The sequence below is a fragment of the Hibiscus syriacus genome, unplaced genomic scaffold (assembly GCF_006381635.1).
Source record: "Hibiscus syriacus cultivar Baekdansim isolate YM2019G1 unplaced genomic scaffold, ASM638163v2 tig00111105_pilon, whole genome shotgun sequence".
Classification (NCBI taxonomy): Eukaryota; Viridiplantae; Streptophyta; class Magnoliopsida; order Malvales; family Malvaceae; genus Hibiscus; species Hibiscus syriacus.
Window position 1 is genome coordinate 4,785,908 of NW_024062987.1, and position 23,421 is coordinate 4,809,328.

A 23,421-nucleotide genomic window follows, 5' to 3' on the forward strand; every position below is an offset into this window, starting at 1 on the left:
TAGTTGCTTTTTCTTTTGGCGAATGAGAAGATACAGATTCTTGGGCTTTTTTCCTCCGAAATTTACGTGCACATGTTATCACGAGGGAAAACATCTTTGTCATTTCAGATCACGGAGCTGGGATCAAAGCAACAATGAAGTCTTTGGGTCTAATGTGGTAACCACTCTTTGTCCAACATAGGTATTGTCTCCGACACATTGTTGCGAACTATCATGGAAGGTACAAGAAGAATGATGAGTGTCAATTAATTGTGCGCATGGATAAGTGAAACTGATGTAGTTTGTTTTCTTTCAATCGTTTTAATTTTGCAAAGAAAGCAAGTTAGTAAGTTATACATTTTTTGATCAGGTTACGAACTACTTCCTCGAACGTTTGAATCAATGCTTCAAGATTTGCGGGCGAAGAACGAGGAAGGATACGATTACATCAGCCTCATCGATAAAGAAATGTGGACGAACGCATATGATGGTGGATATCGATATGGACACATGACGACCAACTTGGCTGAGGCAATCAATTCAACCTTAAAGGGTGCACGTCGCTTACCTGTAGCGGCTTTGGTAAAAACTACATATTTTCGTTTGGGGGCGCTTTTTGCGAAGCTCGGGGGATAAGCTCAAACCTAGATGCAAGGCGGTCATGTCTATCACCCTAGATTAGTTGCAGATCTACAGAAAAAATTGTTGCATCAAATGGAATGTCTGTAACAAGCTTCTCTAGAAGGCATGAAATGTTTCGTGTCACAGAGTTGCCGCGACCTCTTCAAGGGATTGAAGCTGTGTCGTTAAGAGTAAATCTAAGGGACAGAACATGCGACTGCGAGTTTTTTCAAGCTCTGAAGTATCTATGCTCTCATGTGATAGAAGCTTACTCGCATATACGTCAAGACTATAACCATTTTGTGGATCCCGTATACCTACTATCTGAAGTTTTTAAGGTATATGAATTTGAGTTTCCCCTATAGGTAATGACAAAGACCCTGATGAGGTTCAAGATTGGATTCCGATTATACCAAATCTGAGTTTATTAAAGGAGTGTGGTCGTCCAAAATCCAATCGAATTCATTGCGATATGGATATTCGAGAAAGATCTAGACAAGACAGAAGTTGTGGCCATTTTAGAAACCCATGACACACTAGAAAAATATGTCCATTTTGTTGTCATCAAGTAACAATTGATGAGGAAATGATGTATTTGTTTATCAAATAATAATTCTTGTATTTTAATTTGCATTTACTTCAAGTTAATATCATTCGATAATCGCTGATGAAGATTAAAAAAATGAACACAATCATTAAATTTTATCAAACTAATAACAATTTGGTATTTAAATACAACAAACTTACAATAAGAATTAAATGGTAAATGATAACCAAATTACAATAACTGATATTAAATGGTAATAAACAAAATTAACTGAAATATATTAAAAAAAGTCCAACAAATTTAACAAAATAAAGTAAGTATTAAATGAGAAATAATAAAAAATTACAATTAAACAAAATAAAGTAAATACAAATATAATAAAAAAAATCTATCGATGCATGCGTCGAGAATGTGTTCCGCAGGGCGGTGGCTGTCGGTCTCGAGGAAGATTTCTTACTATCACTGGTTCTGACTCCTCGCTGTCATCATCGTCGTCGTCGTCGTTGTTCTGAGCATGTACATTAGGTTGATGAGGAGCTGATGACGATGAAGCACCTCCATAGAATAAGGACCCTAGAGGTGTATGACTGACTATCCCACCGGCCTGGGAAAACTAGGAAAATCCATACATCGCTAAGTGTGAAAACTGTACATGAGGTGCCTGTGCTGCGGCCATGGGTGATGAGGCTGAACCCGCCAAATATCTAGCATATGAACCCCAAGTCGGATCTGCAAACATAGACCCATAATAGCCTCCAGGAGGGGTTATCTGTGACGGTGGCGGCGGCGAGGTCATAAAACCAGGTGAAGGCGGCGGCGGCATCTGGTAATGGAAAGGCGATGGTTGCATCATATATGGTTGCGGCATCATAAATGGCTACGGTGGCTGCTGTGAAGGTCCTGCTGATGTAGTTGAGGATGAACCGGAAGCACCTACTCTCCGTCCACGAGCCGGGGGACGATGGTGTTGTGTCGGTTAACGTCTCTGTCGACGTCGTGGAAAGGTCTGCCCTCGTGCATCCTCGGGAAGTAGAAACGGTTTCCCGTTACTGTTGAACCACTCATAATAATCCTCAGCATACATCAAGAAGTCAGTAAAAATGGGCTCTCTACGTGGAAGGCGCCGATGTCGATCCTCCCACAACACGACCCACTCATGATGCCTCACCAGCCAATATGTATCTGTCTTGCCGCGTTTATCTAAGCTATGCAACTCGTCCATATTGCGAAGTGCTTCCGGAATTGGTTGAAAACAACCAAACTGCCAGAGCACGCGATCAGTGGAGTGTCACTCGATGGTCGCATAACATATTAGAGGGACCATCCACATCCAAACATCTGATGGACCCCTCAACTCAGGTGGGATCACCGCCCTCACATCATCAGTAGAATATGACACTCATTCAAACTAAAACAAATAATATATAATTTTTATCAAAATACTAATCTAATTATATAAATATAATCTAAAATCGATTTTTAAACATTAAAATTCATAATTGTGTACCAGCCTTCTGATCGATTAGCACCCTAATTTTTTCTAAATCATCAGGTAGCTCTTGATGATTTTTCCTATCAGTAGACCACCTATTCAAGGAAAAAAATTTATTATACGCTGTATAAAATTATTAATATACAAAATCAGTTTTATAATTACCTCAGAAGTTGTGGAAATACGAATGGGTTCTTCACAACAGAACATAAAAAGGGCAATCGATACCATGCCCAAGACTGCAACAGTAGGAGACATCCGCTGATAGCATTACGCCTGTAGTCAGTGGCTCCACACATCCCCCTATACAACAAAGCCAAAACTGCCGAGTCCCAACTGAATGATCCGGCGAGACAAAAGTCACTAAAATGTCGCAACCACATACAGTGAACTAGGTTGCGCGATTTGTCCAGCATCAGCAACCCGCCTATCAACTGCAATATGCATGCACGTGAATACATCTTAACCTCATCCTCAGAGGCGTCTGCGCTCAACTCCCGAAAATTGGCATCTAACCAATTTAACGGTATCCTACCTCCGATAAAACTTTTTGGGACACGTCCTAGATTATCCCGACACAAAGTAGTCCAAGAACCGGAAGCTATCCCTGATATCACATCTCCATCCACCGGAAGCCCCAGGTGCATAGAAACATCCTCAAGCGTGATCGTGCACTCTCCGCACGGAAGATGGAATGTGTGAGTCTCCGACCTCCACCGCTCTACTAAGGCAGAAATAAGGTTTGGTTCTATCTTACAGTGACCCTGATATCTACCTATGTAACCAAATCCAGCCTCTACTAAATACGACAAGACACGGCTAGGTATCACTAACTTAAGATTCCTAATAAAAGGATCTAATACACGGTCCTTCTCCTAAAAATAAATAATTACAAAAATTAATTCTTAATCTAATAATCATGCATTAAATAAATCAACTAATTATTACTAATAATTTAAATTAAATTAAAACGTTAAAATGTTACTGTATCATCAAAGTGTCGAGATATATGATTTCTATCCAAGCGAAGTAGACTGCCTTCCATTATATATCTGCAAAAGAATTATATTAGTAAAATATTAAATAAAGTAAAATACTTATATAAATTAAATACATAATATTAAAAATATTATAAAATATACCTTAAACAAATAGAGTATTTTAGAGAAATTGAGAGAATTTGGTGTGATGAAAGTGATTGAGGATGAGGGTATTTATAGGGAGGATTGGGGTGTGGACGGGTGGGTAATTAAAGGTATAGCGCCCCCTGTATTGCGCTATACCTCACGTGTCAGATAACCAGGTATAGCGTGGCCCCTGATCAGCGCTATACCCCTACGTGGCGTATAGCGCTGATCAGGGGCCGCGCTATACCCACGTGTAACCCATGTCAGCGTATAGCGCGGGGCAGGGGGTGCGCTATACCCCACGTGGCGCCAAATCAGCATATAGCACGGGGCATGGGACGCGCTTTACTGCTACAGGTGTTAGATCGGGAAATATAATCTGACCGGTGTTAGATCGATAAATATACTGATCACCGGTGATTTTTCGAGAATTTCACCTCAATTTTTACCATTGTAATTGAGGCCCCTAATTTTTTTCGATCTCACTTTCTACCTTTATAATTAAATTATCTCACTTTTTACCTTTATAATCGAGACTTATAAATTTTTCAATCCCACTTTTTACCTTTACAATTAAATCACTAAATTTTGTTCACTAAAAATACAAATTATCAAAGATAGATCAAGGTGAGGTGAATGCTGATGCTGAAAGACTGGCGATCTGCTTTGGGTAAATTTACTTTTATAGGTGGGTAGTCTTGTTACATGAAATGTTGTTTGCCCAAGGTAACCAACATGTGATATTGATTATTGCCAAATTCAGTTCATATGATCATATAATTTGCTAGCTAATATATACCATTAAATATAATCCATAAAGTCAATGTTAATCTAAACGTAATTGCTTGCAGTGTTAAGTACATTTAATTAGGCTTTTATCAAAGAAAAAATAAAGCTAATTAGGTAGGGGAATAGTGACAGATCTAGAAAAAATTTTGAGAGTGGATATATATATTAATAATGTAAAGTTTTTGATACGATCGAATTTCATGATAGATACACATGTATTAATAAAAAAACTTAAATTTAAAAAAAAATCTAAAAAAAATCAAGATAAACACTACCTCAACGTAGATTGAATGGATTTTCCTCTCTAGAATAAAATCTAGAAATGGGATAGGTTTAGACTTTTCGTGCTGATCCAATACAGAGGAAGGCAGATCAACAATATCGGCAGGATTACGATTTACGATAGGATAAATTTACACTAACGACACGTATTCAATTGCGTCACGGCATATAATTATTTTTAATAGTTTTTTATGGTTATCGAGTATGGTCGGAGAAGAGAGATTGGAGTGATAACACCTTAAAATTTTCAATTTTTTAATATGATTTAATTATTTTTATTAATGATTTAATTTTATTCTGAAATTTTCTAATTTTGTATTTTAAATTTATAATAAAAATTATTAAATATAATTAGTCTATTTAATATAAAATCATGCTTACCTCCAGGACAATTATCCATGCTTTTTCTTTGCTTACAAACGAAAGGAACGTGGCATGTGTATGTGTTGAGAACAATCATATACCTAACTTATACTGCTTATCGCATTTTAAAATAGACCTGCCTAATCAGCACGTTGTCAAATGCATATCTTATGGGTAGATCTTGTGTCGATTGGGACATGGGTCTTGAGTAGTTAAATTAATGCATGAGGTATGAGAAATGTTCCCTTGGGCTAACCTTACCGAGTTAATAGGCCTAACCTCTATATAGCTACGGCTTAGGGTTTATTTGGACCTACATCCCATAGGCTTCGGTTAATGGAGAGCTACAAGAAATACCATGGATTGATCACATGAGTATACACTATCTATATTCATTTTAACATGTTCAAATGCTAATGGAACACATATAGTAAGGTGATTCATAATTTTTTTAAAATGTAAATAAATAATTAAAAATTTTAACTGCCGAAATTCTTTTATGTTGACTGTTAAGTTGAACATTGTTAAGTAGGAGTTTGATTGCCAACCAACCCTCAGTCGTTTATCGGAGATATGATAAAGAGAATACTTAAATTCAAAATAATTAGAATAATTAATTTGAACTGCGGCAAGTGGTGAGAACACGATTAAAACCGAGCAAATATAAGAAAGAAACAGGAAAACTGGAGAAAAACTGAAAAAGACTTCCATTTCCATCAAGCAAACCTCTTATCATCTTCGCGTCTGCAAAGTTCCAGTGCCCGCCCTTCCATTCGCCTATCAATTGGTACTTTCTTTTTAGTCCTTGCTTTCCTCTGTTGTTAGTTTCCTTTGCTCCTCGATTCCCTATTTCCAGCACTAGCTTTGTTTAGGGTTTCTTTGTTTCTGTTTGAAGAATCATAGTATTTGTGGCTTAAGAAACTGGGTTTTTAGGCATATACGGAATTCGATTTACAGATCTATATATTTGTTTCGATTTTAGTTTCTTCCATATATCCACAGCTTCTCCTTGTTTCCTGTTTCATTTGAATGTTTTATTTTTGGTCATAACCTTGCTGATGCATGCGGGGCAAATCAAAATTGATTTTGACATTATTGTTTTAACTTTTCTTCTAAGGAATGAGAACAAAAGAATCGAAGCGAAAAGAGTAATAGCTTCACAATGAAATTACGGATAGAAGCAAGCTTCTCAGTTTTCAATTTGAAAAAGTCAACAATTTGACCAAATAAATCCTTATTGACTCGAACCCAAATTGATATGAATCTGAAACAATTCGAAGCCAAAATTCACATTAATCTTATCCAGATTGACTCATCCTAGAATCAAATCCTAGTTGTTCAATTGACAAGTCTAGATAGTTGCAAATTAGGGTATTTTTCGGCGTCTTTTTCCTCATACCGTATTCTTCTTCCCCAAGTTCATGATATTTGTCTCCATTCGTTAGGATATACAAAAGATCTTAAACACGTTATGTTTATTCCTTGTGCACTTTATATAAAGTCCTTTAGTGTTGCTCCTATCTAATTTGTCTTTCTTTTTCATTGTTGCTGTTGAAATTGAGTGTGTGCCAAATAGAGAGCTCTTTTTCTGCTTCATCTAGAGCTAGCAGATCTTCGTTATATGGATAAAAGGACACCCGGAAATGAGGGAAGCGAAGAAGTGACTCGGGAATCACTCATCGCAATCTCTTACTCATTACCTGATAAGGTTGTTGCTTCCAAACTATCATCAGGTAATTTGATTGGTGAAAAGCAGTTTGAAAGAACAGGTTCTGATGAAGCCGAAAAATACAGGTCTGAATTGATCTCGATATCCTATTCCCAGTCACCTGATGATAAGGGCTTACCATCGCCATTGAAGGGACTGGAGAATTAGCATTGCTGTCTCTTCTTCTCCGTTACGCTTCTCTCGAGGGTTTGGGAAAGGGCTTTTCTTGACCTTGGGATTGGGTGCATGGTCTGGTATGAGCCAGAAATGTTTCTGTTTTCTATGTTTGTTATGTCTATGGAACTGCCAGTTTCGCAGCTGATCATTTGTTTTGTTATATACAGTGTTTTGAAAACCGGATCGAATCAGTCAGTTCAACCGGTTTAACCGGGAACCGCTACCTAGTCCGGTTCAATCTACACCGGTTGAACCACTACTAGTGAATCGGCCGGAACCGCTGAACCGTTTGAATCGGACCGGCTGAAAACCAGAAAAAACCGCCAATTTTTGTTTTTTTTTTAAAAAAAATTAAACCAAACGATGTCATTTGTTAAACGAGCTAAGTCGAACTCGAGTATTACTGAGCTCGACTCGAACTTGAAAACTTTAAAAGTAAGTTCAACTCGACTTAAACTCACGAGCTAAAAATTATTAAGTTCAACTCAAATTCGAAATATAATATTGAAACTTTAACTCGAAAAGGCTTGAACTCAAAAAAAAATTTGAAGCTCGATTGAAGCCTAAAATTCGAGCTTGATTGAAGTGAAAGAATAGTTCACTTAATGCTCAACAAAAGGCTCCATGATTTTGAATGTCAAATTACCTCTATTATTTATAGAAATTAGTTGAGATGTTCTTCTATGTTTCTTAGTCATGTGAGATTGTTTTGTTCTCATATTTTTACTCTTTAGACTTTTGGGATGTTCTTCTATGTTTCTTAGTCATGTAAGATTATTTTTTAAAAAACAATTAAACCAAACAATATCATTTTGTTATGATTTTTTTAACCTCAAATTTATTTTTTTAATTATAGTTATATAATTATATTTATTATTTAATATGTTTTACCTTAAATATTATGTTGTATTTAATTTGAATCATTTTGTTTCACTTGATTTTATGGTTTTTAACTTATATATGTTATGACTTGCTTTGAATATGACTTGTGATATAAAAAATTATTTTTTATTAAATATTTTTGGTATTTTTATTTAATGTTTTAAATAATTATAACGTCGTCCGGTTCTTCCGATCGGTCGAATCGGTTCGACCGGTTAAACCAGTAAACTGATAGCATGACGATTCGTTAATCGGTCCGATTCTGAAAACCATGGTTATATAAAACCTGTAGTCTTGTACGTGTCCTTTACTGTCAATGCATGCTTTGCAATTTCTTATTCTCACTTTATGTGAAATTTGTCCTGGATACAAGCTTCTTGGATGCACCACGAAATCATTTCATGAGTTTTCAAGAAATCATCTCAATCAATAAAAATTATTTCATGAGTTATTGTCGAGAAATCATTTAATGAGTTTTCAACATGCTATTTATGGTCTCATCTCAATCAATAAAAATTATTCATCTTATTCTTTTTATTTCACGATGTTTAAACATGAAATCTCTAAAAACAACAATCATTCATTTAATTATTTGATTAAATTCTAATTAATAACACGCTTCTATGTTTACATGAATAAAGTGAAGATAAAATAACATGGAGAAGAAAATATATAGTGGATAATTGTTATTGGTTGACGCTGTGGATAAGTAATAAGAAAAGTTTATAAAATAATTTGAAAACGTAAATATTTTCGTATTTAAACTCATTTATGGTATAACTTATTACAATTATTAAACTTTAATTACAGCAATAAATTAAATTATATATTATCAAAAAAGAAAAATAAAAATAAAATAGACTAATTGTTCTTTTAATAACATATAATCAGATGGATAAAATTCTACGACATATTAAATGTAAATCCAAATCAGGTTATGCAAAATGCTGATATCATTGTTCACAAGGCAACAATACATAATATAGGGTGTGGCAGCCGAGTGGGTCTTAACTTTGGTGCCATCGTTCCACTAACATAAGGGACAAACAACGTAATATCAAAGAATTACGAATATTCTACATGTGAAGGAACTTTAAAAAATGTCAATTAAACATAAGCATACAAATTAAACTTTTAATAAATTGATTTGTGATGATGACAGGATTAAGCCAGAAACTGTATATGTTAATGGATAAGCCAAAAGGCGAACTACTGTATATGGTTCGCAAATTTGGAAAGTTTTATAGAAAAAATAACAAAATCAGTAGAAATAATAATATTTTTAATAATTTTTTAATAGTTTTTTTATTTAAATAATAATAAAATTAATAATAATTTTTTTTAATCGTATATTAACACTGTCGCACGTAATAATTTCGGTACAAATTTAACATTTAATAGCAATTAGCAAATAGAATCACATAAACGACAAAAGGGCCAACATAGGCGGCAAGCTCACCCCGTTTGTCCTATATGTTTAATTTATGATAGATATACCAAGGCATCATGATAGATATAAATTTGAGTGGCCGAGAGATTTATTATTATTTTTGAGTTTAAAGCACGGTAAATATTATAAGTGTGAAAGTTTATTATTAATTAACTGAGAGTTTTTGAATTAATATTATATTGTATTTACATCAGATTTATAAAAAAATATATATTTTATTAATTTAGTGTTTATTTTTTTAATTACAGTTTATTCTATATCTGATAATAATTCATTATTTAATTAGTTTTACCAGTAACTTTGGTAATGGAATAGTTTTTTAACTGCCGATTGCTTTCGTTTCTGTTACTAAGTAATTGCTTATATATACCGCGGTTCTAACAGCGATAGAGAGGGTGAATTGGTGGGCGTTTATGAGACCAAATACGGGAGCAGTGCCGGCAATGTGGAAGTGGATGGTGGTCCTCTCAGTGTTTTTGGGTTGCTTTGTCTCTGTAAAATGGGTGCTGAAGAGAGTGAATGGGTGGGTGTACAAGACCAACTTGGGGGATAAGCGGTACTCTTTGCCGCCGGGAGATTTGGGGTGGCCTTTTATTGGCAACATGTGGTCGTTTCTCCGAGCTTTCTGGTCCAATGATCCCGATTCCTTCATCCATTCCTTCGTTTCCAGGTACTTTAACTCGCCACTCACTCGCTCTCTTGCTCCATATGCTCTACTTTATCCAACTGATCTAACTCGTTAGATGGTATCATGGTTACCTAACTCGTTCATGTTTTCTTTGTGTATTTTGTATATGAGAAAATTAGTTTGAAATACAACTCGACCAAATTTTATCAAGTTATGTTTTGCAATATACAAAATCTATGGGTATATATGTACATCCAGGAAGATCCATCTCTAGCAATACCCTCATCTATATTTTTTTTTTTGGTGATATAGATTTTGTTATATTCATATTAAAAGGTTTACATTTCTGTCACAACTTTTGCTGGGATAGATTGTTTTTATTCATGGCTTTAGCTTTGGCATTGGTATTTTTTTTATAATTAAGAAGGGATAGAATTAATGTCTTAGATAAATGAATATGTTCATATCCATTTAACTATTAGAATGAATTTCAGTTGGATCAATGCACGTGGGGCTTTAAAAATGTCAAGGATAGTTTAAAAAATGTAATTTAAGTTTCAAATTATTTAAGGAAAATAACTTTAATTTTTTTAAATCATACAAGATCATGGTTAAAATTTTAATCAAACAACCTAAACAAATTATAAAAATAAATAAATATAATTGTCAACGGTGGATGATAACACTATCAACACTAATATATAAATGATGACTTGCTGATAAACTGACAACCTATCTTTCGTAATTGTTTATATATCTAGAACATGTTTCAAAGCATGAATAGATCAACATAAAAATTAAATAAATATAATCTAGAATGGAGAGTCGACATCAAATTTGATCTTAAAAAGAAAAAAAAAAGGAAAAACGTATTACAAAAACATAAAAATAGCATATTATAAAAAATCATTTATAGTTTCATATGAAAACAAGACTAATTAAACAAAAACAACATAACTCAAATTATGAGAAAGAAGAAACAAAAATAAAAAAAAATAGTTTTTCTATTTTATAGTGAAACTATGGTAAGATAAAGAAAATTTAAAAAAAAATCATTTTCTTTGGTGGAATTGTAAGGTATTTGATCCATTATAATGCAGATTTGGACACACTGGAATCTACAAGGCATTCATGTTCGGTAACCAAAGTGTGATCGTTACAATGCCCGAAACGTGTAAAAGAGTGTTAAATGACGATGACGCATTTAAGCCAGGATGGCCTACTTCAGCTGTGGAGCTCATCGGGAAGAAATCATTCATCGGAATTTCATACAAAGAACACAAGCGTCTCCGCCGCTTAACGGCGGCTTCCATCAACGGCCACGAAGCACTGTCCTTTCACATCCCATACATGGAAGAGAAGGTTATATCCGCGTTGCAGAAATGGACAGAAATGGGAGAAATCGAATTCTTGACTCATCTCCGGATGCTCACTTTCAGGATAATAATGCATATTTTTCTCAGCTCCGAAAGCGCAGAGGTGATGGAAGCCTTGGAGAAGGAATACACCGCTCTCAACTTTGGAGTTAGATCCATGGCGATCAATGCCCCTGGATTTGCTTACTATAAGGCCCTCAAGGCGATTCAGATTTGTTTCGATTTATGAATATCTCTAAACCTGTTCCTTTTTTTTTTCCTTTAACTTGATGTCGGAATATTTTGTTTGGATGGATCAGGCTCGGAGAAGGCTTGTGGCTGTATTCCAATCCGCGGTGAACGAGCGAAGAAAGGAGCGGAGAGCAAATGGGTCATTGAAGAAGAAAGACATGTTGGATGCGTTGATGGAGGTTAAAGACGAGAAAGGTGAACCGTTGGATGACGAGGAAATCATTGACGTTATGTTGATGTATCTGAATGCAGGCCATGAATCTTCTGTCCATACAACCATGTGGGCTACTATTTTCCTCCAACAACACCCTGAATTCCTGGCAAAAGCAAAGGTTATCTCCCATATTTTACATGTTATAAATATTTATGGTCTAATTGAGGGATTTAAATAAAGGGGGGGGGGGGTCTAATTGAGGTTTTAACCATTCGACTATATTGAATTTCGAGATTTTATTTTTGTCTATTTTAATTTAATATAATATATTTTTTATTTTTAAATTAAAACGTTAAACATTCGAGCAATTTGTAGTTTATTACTAGTTAATATCATAAAATGAGTTTTCGTGTGACCCCGATTATGTGATTCAATAACAACAACAAAAAACTAATATCATCGTTTTAACGATAATGACGGTGCTATAAATTTAAATTCATTAATGATATTATAAAAATCATAAAATTCGAGTCTTGTCAATTAAAGTAGATGAATTAATTTTTAATAAAGAAAAAAAAAATAAGATCATATTTAATTATCTATTCGCTTTGTAGAACTCGAAATATGTAAGATTTGTAAACGTTTGACAGTTTGAACTTGACAACAATGGTATCATTGGTTACAGGCAGAGCAAGAAAGGACCGTGAAAGAAAGATCCCCTACCAAAGAGGGGCTAAGCCTTGTGGAATTTAGAGAAATGACGTGTCTTTCAAAGGTACTTGAATGTTTTCAGACGAGTAGGGGTGTAATTTAGAACCATCGACTTAAGTGGCCAATTAATTTTGATTTATGTAGGTGATTGATGAAACACTTCGGTTGATAACGTTTTCAGTAACAGTCTTTGGTGAAGCATTAACGGATGTTCATATAAAAGGTCTGCTGATACGGTAAAATTTCATAATTTAAAAAGATGGGTGAGCGTGGCCGATAGCTGAGATGGTGGAATTTTTCAGGTTATGTGATTCCCAAGGGATGGAAAATTCTAGTATGGTTCAGAAGCATTCACTTGGATCCTGACATTTACCCAAATCCAAAAGAATTCAATCCTTCTCGTTGGGATGTAAATTTCATAATTAAAATTTCTTATATTTCTCTAAATATTTATTTATTTTATATATATATAAAGCGTGAATAATTATGCGGTGCAGGATTATACGGGCAGGGCAAATACATTTCTTCCCTTTGGAGCGGGAAGCAGACTGTGCCCTGGAAATGATCTTGCCAAACTTGAAATCGCTATTTTCCTTCATCATTTTCTCCTTAACTATCGGTAAGCTGTTTTACGATATTAATTTTAAATTATTAAAGTAATCATAACATCAATTGAATTTACGATTACATTTAGTGGGGGGTGTTTTCAGGCTGGAGCGGGTTAACCCTGAAAGTCGGGTTCGGTATCTACCACATACAAGACCCGCTGATAATTGCTTGGCAAGAATCAAAAGACTCACGCCCAATCAATATTAGATGTAGTGTGTGATTTACTATGTATTTTTATCGAAACTACGGTCCTCTTTAAATTTTTTGTAAAAGAAAGCAAGTATTTATAGTTTTTTAATGTAAATTTAAAAAAGTGGAATAAATTGGAGAGTAGGTCTTATTGTTCCATTTGTCAACTTTGGGTTCACATTCATCCTTAGAATTTGTTTAGATAATCTATGGATTAGTTTGTTTTGTAAACAAACAGCCAACTCTTTTCTTTTATTTTTAATGAAGAAAACAATCACAAAATGTTAAAAGGGAGTAAATCTACAGCATAAATTAAATGTCTGATATTAACGTTAACAGTGAATAAATTTAGGGTAAGGTCTCTTGTAAGATATTGCTTTATTAAGTTCCTTAACTATTACAAGTTACAAAATGATCATCTGAATATAGAATGTTGTTTTACCAAGTCCCTAGACTATTAAAAGTTACACACGATTATTTATTAAATCAGGAATGGACGATTACTTTAAGGCATATTAACCGGGATGCGAATATGGTGGCTGATAAATTAACAAGTTAGTAACAGAAAGAGTCGATGATCATACGGTTTTCTACTCTCCACCGCCGGAAGTACTTAGTTTAATACAACAAGATTCATTTTATTGTAATTTGGCAGTAGCACAATAGGTGCTAGCTTACATCTTTATTTCATCAAAAAAAATTGATGGTTGTCTAAGTTGGAGGTTAACATGATGATTGGGATATGATATTTATTTTGAGATTTTGGAATTAGACTTTATCATATCACAGTCAGCAGATTAACATTTAGCTTAGAATACCGTCTAATTTTTAACAGAAAATGACGAGTTTGGAACATATTAAATAGTCATGTGACAATTTTGTAACTTTTAATAGTTAATGGTCTCAACAAAGTAATACTCAATAATTAGATGACCATTTTATAACTTTTAATAATCGATGAACTTGATAAAATAGTATCTTATTGTATACTTTACCCATTAATTTATATAAAAAAGTCAGATTGCAAAAATTCAAACTCGAAAAGGAACGTGAAATTACTTATTTATTAGGGTCCCAATTTCCATGTTCTTGCAATTGCATATTGTTCAATACCTTTGACTTTGATTATTTCTTGGGTAAACTATAAGTTTAGTACCTAACTATCACTCTTTTTATATTTTGGTCTTTCAACTATTATTTTTTCAAAAGCATACTTAACATTACGTTTTGATTTCATTTTGATCACCTATCGTCGATGTGGAATTCTTTTTTAAATTTTTTCAATGATAACTTGATATTATCTTATGGCGACACGTTAGTATCACCGTTAAGCTTTTAATGACGGGTGACCAAAATGAAACCAAAATATAACGTTAGATATGATTTTGAAATAAAATGTAGTTGAATTGCCAGAACAAAATAGAGTTGATAGTTGGGGTATAGTTTACCCTTATTTCTTTAGTTTAGTGTGGAAGATTTGGACGACATTACTACACCACATCTTCCCCATTTACTTTTCCGCTATATCGTTAGCGCCCATCCATATTTGTTTCTCTGTGTGTATATATCTACGGCTTTTTCTTGATCTATTGTTTCGCTTTTAATCAAAGCACGTATTGCTATGGAGAAAATAGATTGTCCAGAAGATTTCAGATGCCCCATTTCCAGGGAAATCATGAAGGATCCGGTCACCATCGTCACCGGAGTCTCCTACGAGCGCAAGAACATTGACAAATGGTTCAACGTCTACAACAAAAGAAGCTGTCCCGCCACCATGCAACCCCTCCACAGTTTCGATACGACCCCAAATCACACCCTCAAGCGTCTCATTCTAGCGTGGCGGGAAACACTCGTGGATGCTCCGTCCTCGTCGTCCTCGTCTCCGGCTCAGCCGTCTATCAAGCATGACGAGATGGTCTCCCTCTTCAGCACCCTTGATTCTTCTCCTTTCAAAGTAAGTTCCTTGAAGGAAATTCGGGCAATAGTTGAATCAGGTGATGATATGAGGTCCGAATTCATTCGATCCGGTGGCGTCGAGGCTGTTGTTCGAATGCTTGTTAGTCAGTCCACCGTCGACAACTGTGATCTCGTTAGCTTTCAAGCCTGCGAGGAAGCTTTAAGTCTCTTACATGTGCTACCGTTATCGAAGCAAGAAGAAGCATTCGAATTGTTATCTAAACCAGAACCGATGAGATCGACAGCGGTGGTGCTTCAACGTGGGAGTGCCGAAGCCAGGTTTCATGCCATAATTATCTTCAGAAAGATTGCCAAAGCAGGCTTTGATTGGAACCCTTTGCTTGAAGATCGAGGCATAGGTTTGTTGAAGTCATTGTTAGAACTAGTCTACGATGAGATATGCAGCAAGGCGAGTTCATATGCTCTCGAGGTTCTATTCGAAGTAGTATCATTGTCAAAGAAAAGTAGATTGAAGGCTATCGAAGCCGGCGCCGTCTGCGTCCTCATCGAGCTCTTACCTGACTCGAACCGATCCAAATGCGAGAAAATGTTGCTTGTGATGAAGCTGTTGTGTGAATGTCCGGAGGGAAGGGCGGCCTTAGTGGATCATGGTTTAGGAATCGCTGTTGTTTCCAACAAGTTGCTGGGAATCTCGAATGCAGCCACTAAGCTCGGGGTGAAGATCTTATATTTGGTGTCTAATCATCACCCGACGGAAAGGGTTTCGGAGGAAATGCTCATGTACGGAGCAGTGAAGAAGCTGGTGACATTGCTGCATTTGGAGGGACGATGTTCCACCCAGAAAAAGGTGCTGGACATGTTGAAGGTGCATGGTAATTCCTGGAGGCGTCATCAATGTTTCCCTTGTGATTTGAAGGATTATTTGAGCTGAATCTCCTTATCTGTCTCTTTGAATCTGAATGTATTTTCCTTATACTTTTTGAAATGATTACGCTGCAACTTTGTATCATTATATATAGTAAACAAGAACTTCTCTTAATCATGAGATGCAGGATATCATCTGCCGAGCATTGTTTGTTCTATAAAACCTGGCTGATAAAGAAGTAAAATTTTATGTCAAGAGTACGGATTTTAAAAAATTTATAAAAGATTTATTTAAAATAAAGTATTAATAAAAAATAGTTGAACTATGTGACAAAATTTTTTAAAGAGGATTCTTCTTGTCCTTTAACTAAGGCAAGGTTTTGGGTTCCTTCTTATCTAACCCTTTGAATGTTTGATGACGTTGGTCCCCTCATTTTAAACGAATGAAAATTCCAATTTACCCCTCCATCTTCTTATTATTATTAGTATTAGTACATAGTTTTTAATATTATATATATTACTAAAAAAATGTGAATTTCAAGGATTTAATCCTTCTTTTGTTTAAATTAAAAAGAAACTGTCTAAGGATACTATCCTTACTTTTCTTTCATCCCTTGTTCTAATACAATCCAAACATAAGATTAGCAGTATGAGACTTTTGACTATTTTTCCACACACTTCAATGACTTTGCTTTATTTTTCTTAAATTAAATTAAAATAATAATAAAATCTAATTTATTAAATTCAACACTTCTTTGAATAGCATTTCTAACTATAATTTTATTCATTATTATAATGAGAGAAAATTAATATTTTGTTTATTGTAATTTCATATTAGTGTTTAAATCCAAATAAATATCTCAATTAATTTTATTTTCATTGCCATAAAGTTAATTTTAATAATATTTTATTTTTTTACAAATTATTCATTAGTCTAGTAACGAGAGGATAGATTCTTTGAGCAAGATTATAATTTTGAATCTTAGGATTGTAAATAGAATAAATTGGGTCCATAATAAACCTTTGTTGTACTCTACTTAAATTAATCAAAAAGTATATATTTTTTTTACAAATTCTAAATCTAATCCTAATCTTACCTAGGGGGAGTGGAAGTGAAGACTCTAGCGGAAGGAATTAAAGTGCTCTTAGTAGGTTTAGAACTCTTGATCTAAGAAAATATGACAGAACAAAAATGAACAGTTTGACCAACCGACCAAACATACTTGCTTAATCAAAAAATATATTAAATACTGATGAGCAACAAGATTAATAAACTAGGTTAAAAGAGTCGCACTATATTAAATAATTGTAATATTTAATCTAAATTAATAGATTAGTATATTAAATACGGATGTATATACCAAAAGTACTGCCTTGTTTTTTTTTATATAATATCTATACTATAATATCCATTAAAGGCCATGTGTTACCCTGTTTTTAATGGAAAGGAAACTAATACCATATTATCTCAATTCCAAAATAGTAATGAAAGTGCTAAATCCTGTTTACAAGATGGAGGTTAACCAAAATGGAAAGAAAATGATTAGATAAATTCACAACCCCCCACCGGCCCCGACGCGAGCGAGTGATATTCAAGTTTGCATAGGAACGGATGGAAATGATGCCTGGATGGGGCAGTCGACATCTGCTGTACGCATTTCATGGGGAATTGGGATGGGTTAAAGTGAAGTTCATTCGGTAGACCAATCAACGAGTTGTTCATATTCTGAATTTGTCAAATTCAATGGGTATAAGCTTCCTGTATTGCACGGTGCAACCAGTAAGCATCCATTTACGCTAATAAAAATTTAATGACAAATGTGAGTATGACAAAGACAGCCTTGTGTTCTAAGTTGACCATTGACTTTTAACGCCTTGAATTAGTCGTATAATTTTGTATTTAGAATTAATATACTTATTTCATTTTAAATAATCAAAATTTATGTTTTATATTTAAATTTTCATTTTAATATCTTTATTATAAAAACTATTTTAACTTTTTTATGTTTGTAAAAAAATTATGTTATTTAAATTTATTATAAAAACTATTTTAAATTTTAGTTTATCCATATCAACTGTGCTTGGTGAGTAGATTGAGAGAAACCTAAAAGAAAATATGTTGGTTTAATGGAAAAAGAAGACGAGTCAAATTGATTACTCCTTTTTTCTTCCCTCTCATTTTCCTTAATTAACATAATAAAGACGTGTCAGAAACCCGGGTTTTATTTCTTTTTTGTTTATTCAAATCAAACAAATTTCAGTTTTATTATTACTGATGCAAGGAGTAGTGTAGCTACAAATCTCTACCTTCTATGCTTAAAGCTTTGCAATGACATAAGGCGGCAGCTCGAACTTGACTCTAATGGGAAGCTTTAGATCTTCCCACTCTTCATGCTTCACTTTAGAGAAGTAGCACTCAACTCTACCTTCATCAATCATCTCCAATTTTGATGGCTCCCACTGACAAAAACCAAAATGGAATCACATTGATTTACTCGTTAAACTTCATATCTAAAATGGAAACAGGTTATTGAGGATTAAGTGGGGTGCAAAAAGAGATTATCAACATTTGGGTTCTTGTCTTTATCCAGTAGTATAGCTCTGCAACCCTGCATTTAGAAAGAAAAGTATGATATTACTCCGTTGACGAAACAGTGGGACCTCAAAACCGTGTTGTATTGAACCAGTTGAAAACACCTCAAAGAAGTCTTTGCTGAGTTCTCCCTTCAAGACATGAGAAACCATTCTGTACTCGCGAACGAGGCATTGACCCACACCTTGGAGCCTTCCTTCTCTAATCTGATAAAGCCGATTCATCAAGCTTCCAACATTCTCATAATTTACTTGAAGATGCCTCAAAAAGATAATGGCATCATTGGCATGCTCAGTCGGAATGAATACGTCAACTTACTGATCTAAGAAAAATTTTAAGACTTGTTGGTGAAGACTTTTTCAGTTTCTGAATTGTAGCAGAGATCCAACTATCCATATGGTGAACGTCCTCCCTCTCCTGGTAAGCATGTTTATCGAATCGTTGTCTTAGGCGGCATATACTGATGAAATAATAAATTGCAGGAAACTTTGAAAACACTAGCAAAGATCCACTAAAACAGATGAATGTGTCCAGAACAAACAAGATAAAGCAGCTTACGAGGGCAGATATAATTTCTTCTACTGTTCTTTGAGAGAAGCATCCATCGATTACATCTAATCTGCAGCATGGAACCAATAATAACAAGGATTTAGGAACATTTTGTCACTATGACATCTAATCTGCAGCTATGCATGAAAATGGATTATTAATCTAAAACTTACCGGTTGTACACGCTCTGCTCTTTGAGTGAAGGTTTCTCAGAGTATTGATCAATAATTGATGAAATGATTACTGGATCACTTGAATCTGCATTACACAATGCAGCTTCCAACATTGGTAATTTCTGTTGATTAAGTGAAAAGATATAAACAAACAAGTACTCAAATTAAATATTAAAAGTTAAAAAATAAAACTAAACTTTCCAAGGTACAAAACAAGAGACGTTCATACTGCCTATTTTGGATTATAAATTCAGCTGAAATTTAAGGACTCGATGAAATAGAGTAGGATTGAGTACTGTCTTATTGAAGGAAGAATAATGTTTTCTTGATCAACTGGTATGAAACTACTTTCCAGCAAATATATTAGAACTCAACTATATAGTCAGGTGGGGAAGCATACTGCTGAAGGGACAAAGTGAGTTGCAAGGCCACATGCAAGCATTTCAGCACCGTCCAACCTCGAACCAGTAAGACCGACGTATTCTCCTGCCAGAAGAAGGTCATGAAGCATGAAGACAATATAAAGAAATTTAAAGTAAATAATTTTTTGGCCAGCTAGAATTATTGATACAGCAAGAAACGGATCTATGAACCAAATTCGACCCAACAAATGGCATTAGCCTAAACCCTGGATGTTAATGGGTGAAACAGAGGTTTGCCTTATTTGTGAAAGGTATAAAAGTTTACAAATATAGTAATTAAGGGAATGTATATAAAGATATTCAAAGATATAAATGGGATTACCAAAAAATCCTGGGAGTCTTGACAAGAAATAAGAGGCTGCTACATCTGGGAAGAGTCCCAAATCTACTTCAGGCATTGCAAAAGTCTGCACAACATCCAATAAATAAACACATATAGAAAACCTTAATGTTGAAGACATCAAATATGTTAAATGGAGGTTTAGCATGGTTGAAAATAGACAAAATTTTAGCTTGGACGCTAATTTATCCAAATTTTCTTCTAATAAATGCAAGAACATACACAAGTATTTCAAAGAAGATACAAAGAGAGAAATACCGTGTTTTCAGTTGCAACACGGAATCTACCATGCACTGAAATACCAGCTCCACCTCCCATTACGATTCCATTAAGGATTGAAACCTTCAATGATAGTTTACATTCCCACATTTAGAACAAACATAGATATAGATGATATGGGTTAAAGCCAGAAGAAGACTAAATGGGCCTTTTAAGACAATTTATTTAATTTGTGTTGTTCTGCTGAAATAGACCTCTAGAGATTGGCTTATGCAATGCCCGAAGTTTGATTGACAGATAATAATGTAATAGCATTTGAAATAAATATTGCTGAGAAAAAAGTTATGACTCATGGGAGAACATCTTAGCAAAACAAACGGAGCCTTAAAGCCAATTGGATTACCTGTGGTTTGCTGTAGGTTGCTATCAAATATATTAACTTGAACACTTGTGAAAAAAAGTTGGCACCTACTCTCCAATCATCTAAAGCATATAAAAGCAAAAGAAAAGATCGTTGATTTTAAGTTCATCAAACAAAAGAGGACAAAGAAGGCACTTTTCACTCAGCACTTCGAGCGTATGTTCACTGTGCTAGCAAAAGAGCAATCATAAATAAGGCAAATGTGAGGCAGACAAAAATGATAGCAAACTAATTATGTAATTCACTAGCTTTTTAGACCTAAAGGGTTATTAGAGGTATCTGGTATACATAAGAAATTAATGAATCTATACCTGCCCTCATATCACGTACAAGTGCTGCAACATCTCCACCAACAGAAAATGCTCTTCCTTTTCCCTAATGACAAATGGCCAATTATCAGCAACATTCTCTTCAATAGTAAAACATTGTGAAGCATAACCATTGAAGGGAATTAATCCTATGCATGGGATTAATCAAATATGATTACTTCTTTCCAAGAAAATCTTCCAAATTATACCAAAACACCTAATCCATTCAAATTAATTGCGTCTTTCAAAAATTGGAGAAAAAACTAAGCCCTTCAGCAATTTCATTACAATAAGGAACTAAAATGGTCAAAACTCGGCATACAATTCCCCTTTCAACTGTATTCCGCCAATTAAGTAGCGGTGTGACCTAATTATACTCCCAAAATGATTCATGATGTACATGATAAATTAAGACAGAACATAGTCATCAGTCGTGACTGTTGACTATCTAGGACCACACTGATGAGCTAAGATGTTAATGCAAAATATAGATAGCCTTTCAATTGGACATTCTAGAAATAAATAAGTAGAATGGAAAAAACCAAATCTGCAGTCAAACAATCTAATTGGCCAACTTCAAATATGATAAGAGCAGAGACCAGGTATGCTTCTATGCAACCCAAAGATGTCATTATACTCAATTGTTTACAGTTTCATATTCCTCACATTTCTTTGGGTCATGTTGTTTAAAGTAAAAGAAAATGGGTAGTAAAGATGACTCTTTCTTAGGTGTGTACCTTCAATATTACCAGCTTGACAATCGGATCCTCCTCATAGACAAGAAAAAGTTCCAATAACCGATAAATCTGCCGTCAAGAGAGAAAATATTATTGCACTACTTACTATGTTTTAACAAATTTGTGATTGTGAATAGACAATATATAACAGTCAGCCAGATAGTATACAAATAGGGAAGAGCACGACGATAAAGTGCATGCTACATATCCATAGGGAATACGTGATTCTATTGGATGGGAGACAGTTACAATACTTTGCTGACATAGTAGACATGCAAAAGAAACCATATGAACAAGAATAATTACAGCAAAAAGGGTTGTTTGACCTGCCTACAATTTGGAAATTGTAGTCTTACTACTGGAGATCGATGAACTCTTAACCGAAAAAAAAACCGTAGCATGCGCAGAAACAACCACAAATAGAATTTCATTTCATACCAAGGCCCGCTAGAACATTAGTTGAGGTTGAAGCATACGCAGGAAGATGTTGATTGCACAAAGGGATATCACAGCATAAAACATTTTATTCTAATACTTAAATACTCGTTCTATAAGTATAATGAATGATTTGAAGCACTTGATTGAGAAACGGATCATACCATCTGAAATGACTGGGCATTGAGCTGCTTAGGCCTGTTTAAGGTTATTATCCTTGCAGAAGAGTTTGCTTCTACTAGAACCTGCAGAGTTAATGAAGAAACATGAGTGATCCCCAAAATCGACCAAACTTAGTTTAAGAGGAACAGGGGGAACCCTAAATTAAGCAAGACATATTCGCATATTTGTAATTGCTAAAATAACACATGACTCATTGAGGGAAAAAGGAAACGGATAAATGAAAATGAAAAAGCACCTTGTCCTGTTGGGAAGAAACGGATGAAGCCATGGGTATTTGCTTCTTTTTTTTTCCTTTGGGAAAAGGGGTATTCGCTATTATTTGAATGGCTGGGGGAAGAGTATTTATTGGCTTCTTTCAACTCTCACGGCTAGTGATAGACACGTGTGTGGCGGAAATCAAGCTATGTCGAATTTTTTGGTGTTTGACTCTTGGCTCATATTTGACCATATGAGGTTTTCAATCAAGCGGAAAGTTCTACCGTACGGTAACTTTAGGCAGCGTTTGGTCATATTTAATCCTTAAAATTTGGGAGAATTGAAATTCAATTTCACTATTTTTTTTTATGTTTGGTTCAAGTTTTTTCAAGGGAATTAGAATCTCTCATGGCTTCAACTTTCCATCAAATGAGGGAAAGTGAATTCTATCCAAAAATTGATAGAATTCAATTCCTTTGTTAGAGGGAATTGAAATTTGACCATACTACCCTCATCAATCTTTTGATAACTTATTCATATATTGAATAAAAATATTTTTTTATTATTTTGGGTCGGGTCGGGTTTCTAATTCATATATTCGGGTCGGGTCGGGTGAAACTTTATTTTGGTCGGGTCGGGTCGGTTTTTTTTAAGGGTGATGTTCGGGTCGAGTTCGGTTTTAGGGTGAAAAATACCTGACCCGAAAATATATATAATTTTATTTTATATATTTAGGAATAATTATAATAA

The 23,421-nt window shown here is 34.6% G+C and overlaps 3 protein-coding genes across 6 annotated transcripts; 2 read left to right on the forward strand and 1 right to left on the reverse strand.

Moving 5' to 3' along the window:
* Positions 1-9,835: 9,835 nt before the first annotated feature.
* Positions 9,836-13,402, forward strand: LOC120154041 (ent-kaurenoic acid oxidase 1-like). Of its 2 annotated transcripts, none has more exons than XM_039165897.1 (8): positions 9,836-10,087; positions 11,146-11,623; positions 11,721-11,984; positions 12,492-12,581; positions 12,662-12,740; positions 12,820-12,926; positions 13,015-13,136; positions 13,228-13,402. In XM_039165897.1, the coding sequence occupies exons 1-8, from the start codon at positions 9,861-9,863 to the stop codon at positions 13,331-13,333; spliced, it is 1,473 nt and encodes a 490-aa protein (XP_039021828.1). In that variant the 5' UTR covers positions 9,836-9,860; the 3' UTR covers positions 13,334-13,402. The 2 variants fall into 2 exon arrangements, with proteins under 2 accessions (XP_039021828.1, XP_039021829.1); XM_039165898.1 differs by having other exon boundaries at positions 13,212-13,334.
* A 1,534-nt stretch (positions 13,403-14,936) lies between these two features.
* On the forward strand, positions 14,937-16,163 carry LOC120153750 (E3 ubiquitin-protein ligase PUB23-like). Its single transcript, XM_039165644.1, has one exon. The coding sequence runs from the start codon at positions 14,937-14,939 to the stop codon at positions 16,161-16,163; it is 1,227 nt and encodes a 408-aa protein (XP_039021575.1).
* A 2,138-nt stretch (positions 16,164-18,301) lies between these two features.
* LOC120154042 (3-hydroxyisobutyryl-CoA hydrolase 1-like) lies at positions 18,302-22,776 on the reverse strand. 3 transcript variants are annotated; one of them, XM_039165900.1, is made up of 14 exons: positions 22,712-22,776; positions 22,458-22,538; positions 21,859-21,927; positions 21,125-21,188; positions 20,796-20,875; positions 20,432-20,515; positions 20,156-20,240; positions 19,812-19,897; positions 19,412-19,533; positions 19,248-19,308; positions 19,008-19,106; positions 18,794-18,895; positions 18,664-18,705; positions 18,302-18,556 (listed from the first exon to the last, which is right to left on the reverse strand). In XM_039165900.1, exons 1-14 carry the CDS (start codon positions 22,742-22,744, stop codon positions 18,413-18,415), a joined length of 1,152 nt encoding a protein of 383 aa, XP_039021831.1. In that variant the 5' UTR covers positions 22,745-22,776; the 3' UTR covers positions 18,302-18,412. The 3 variants fall into 3 exon arrangements, with proteins under 3 accessions (XP_039021831.1, XP_039021830.1, XP_039021832.1); XM_039165899.1 differs by having other exon boundaries at positions 19,248-19,311; XM_039165901.1 differs by lacking the exon at positions 20,432-20,515 and having other exon boundaries at positions 19,248-19,311.
* Positions 22,777-23,421: the final 645 nt, after the last annotated feature.

What these genes read in the sequence shown, in the direction of transcription:
- LOC120153750 (XM_039165644.1), top strand. Translation starts at nt 14,937, where the DNA reads ATGGAGAAAATAGATTGTCCAGAAGATTTCAGATGCCCCATTTCCAGG.
- LOC120154041 (XM_039165897.1), top strand. Translation starts at nt 9,861, where the DNA reads ATGTGGAAGTGGATGGTGGTCCTCTCAGTGTTTTTGGGTTGCTTTGTC. An exon ending in AAATGACGTGTCTTTCAAAG is followed by an intron (nt 12,582 to 12,661) that starts GTACTTGAATGT and finishes TGATTTATGTAG; the next exon opens with GTGATTGATGAAACACTTCG. An exon ending in CATTTTCTCCTTAACTATCG is followed by an intron (nt 13,137 to 13,227) that starts GTAAGCTGTTTT and finishes GGGTGTTTTCAG; the next exon opens with GCTGGAGCGGGTTAACCCTG.
- LOC120154042 (XM_039165899.1), bottom strand. Translation starts at nt 22,744, where the DNA reads ATGGCTTCATCCGTTTCTTCCCAACAGGACAAG. An exon ending in TTTCTTCCCAACAGGACAAG is followed by an intron (nt 22,539 to 22,711) that starts GTGCTTTTTCAT and finishes TTAACTCTGCAG; the next exon opens with GTTCTAGTAGAAGCAAACTC. An exon ending in TGTACGTGATATGAGGGCAG is followed by an intron (nt 20,876 to 21,124) that starts GTATAGATTCAT and finishes TATATGCTTTAG; the next exon opens with ATGATTGGAGAGTAGGTGCC.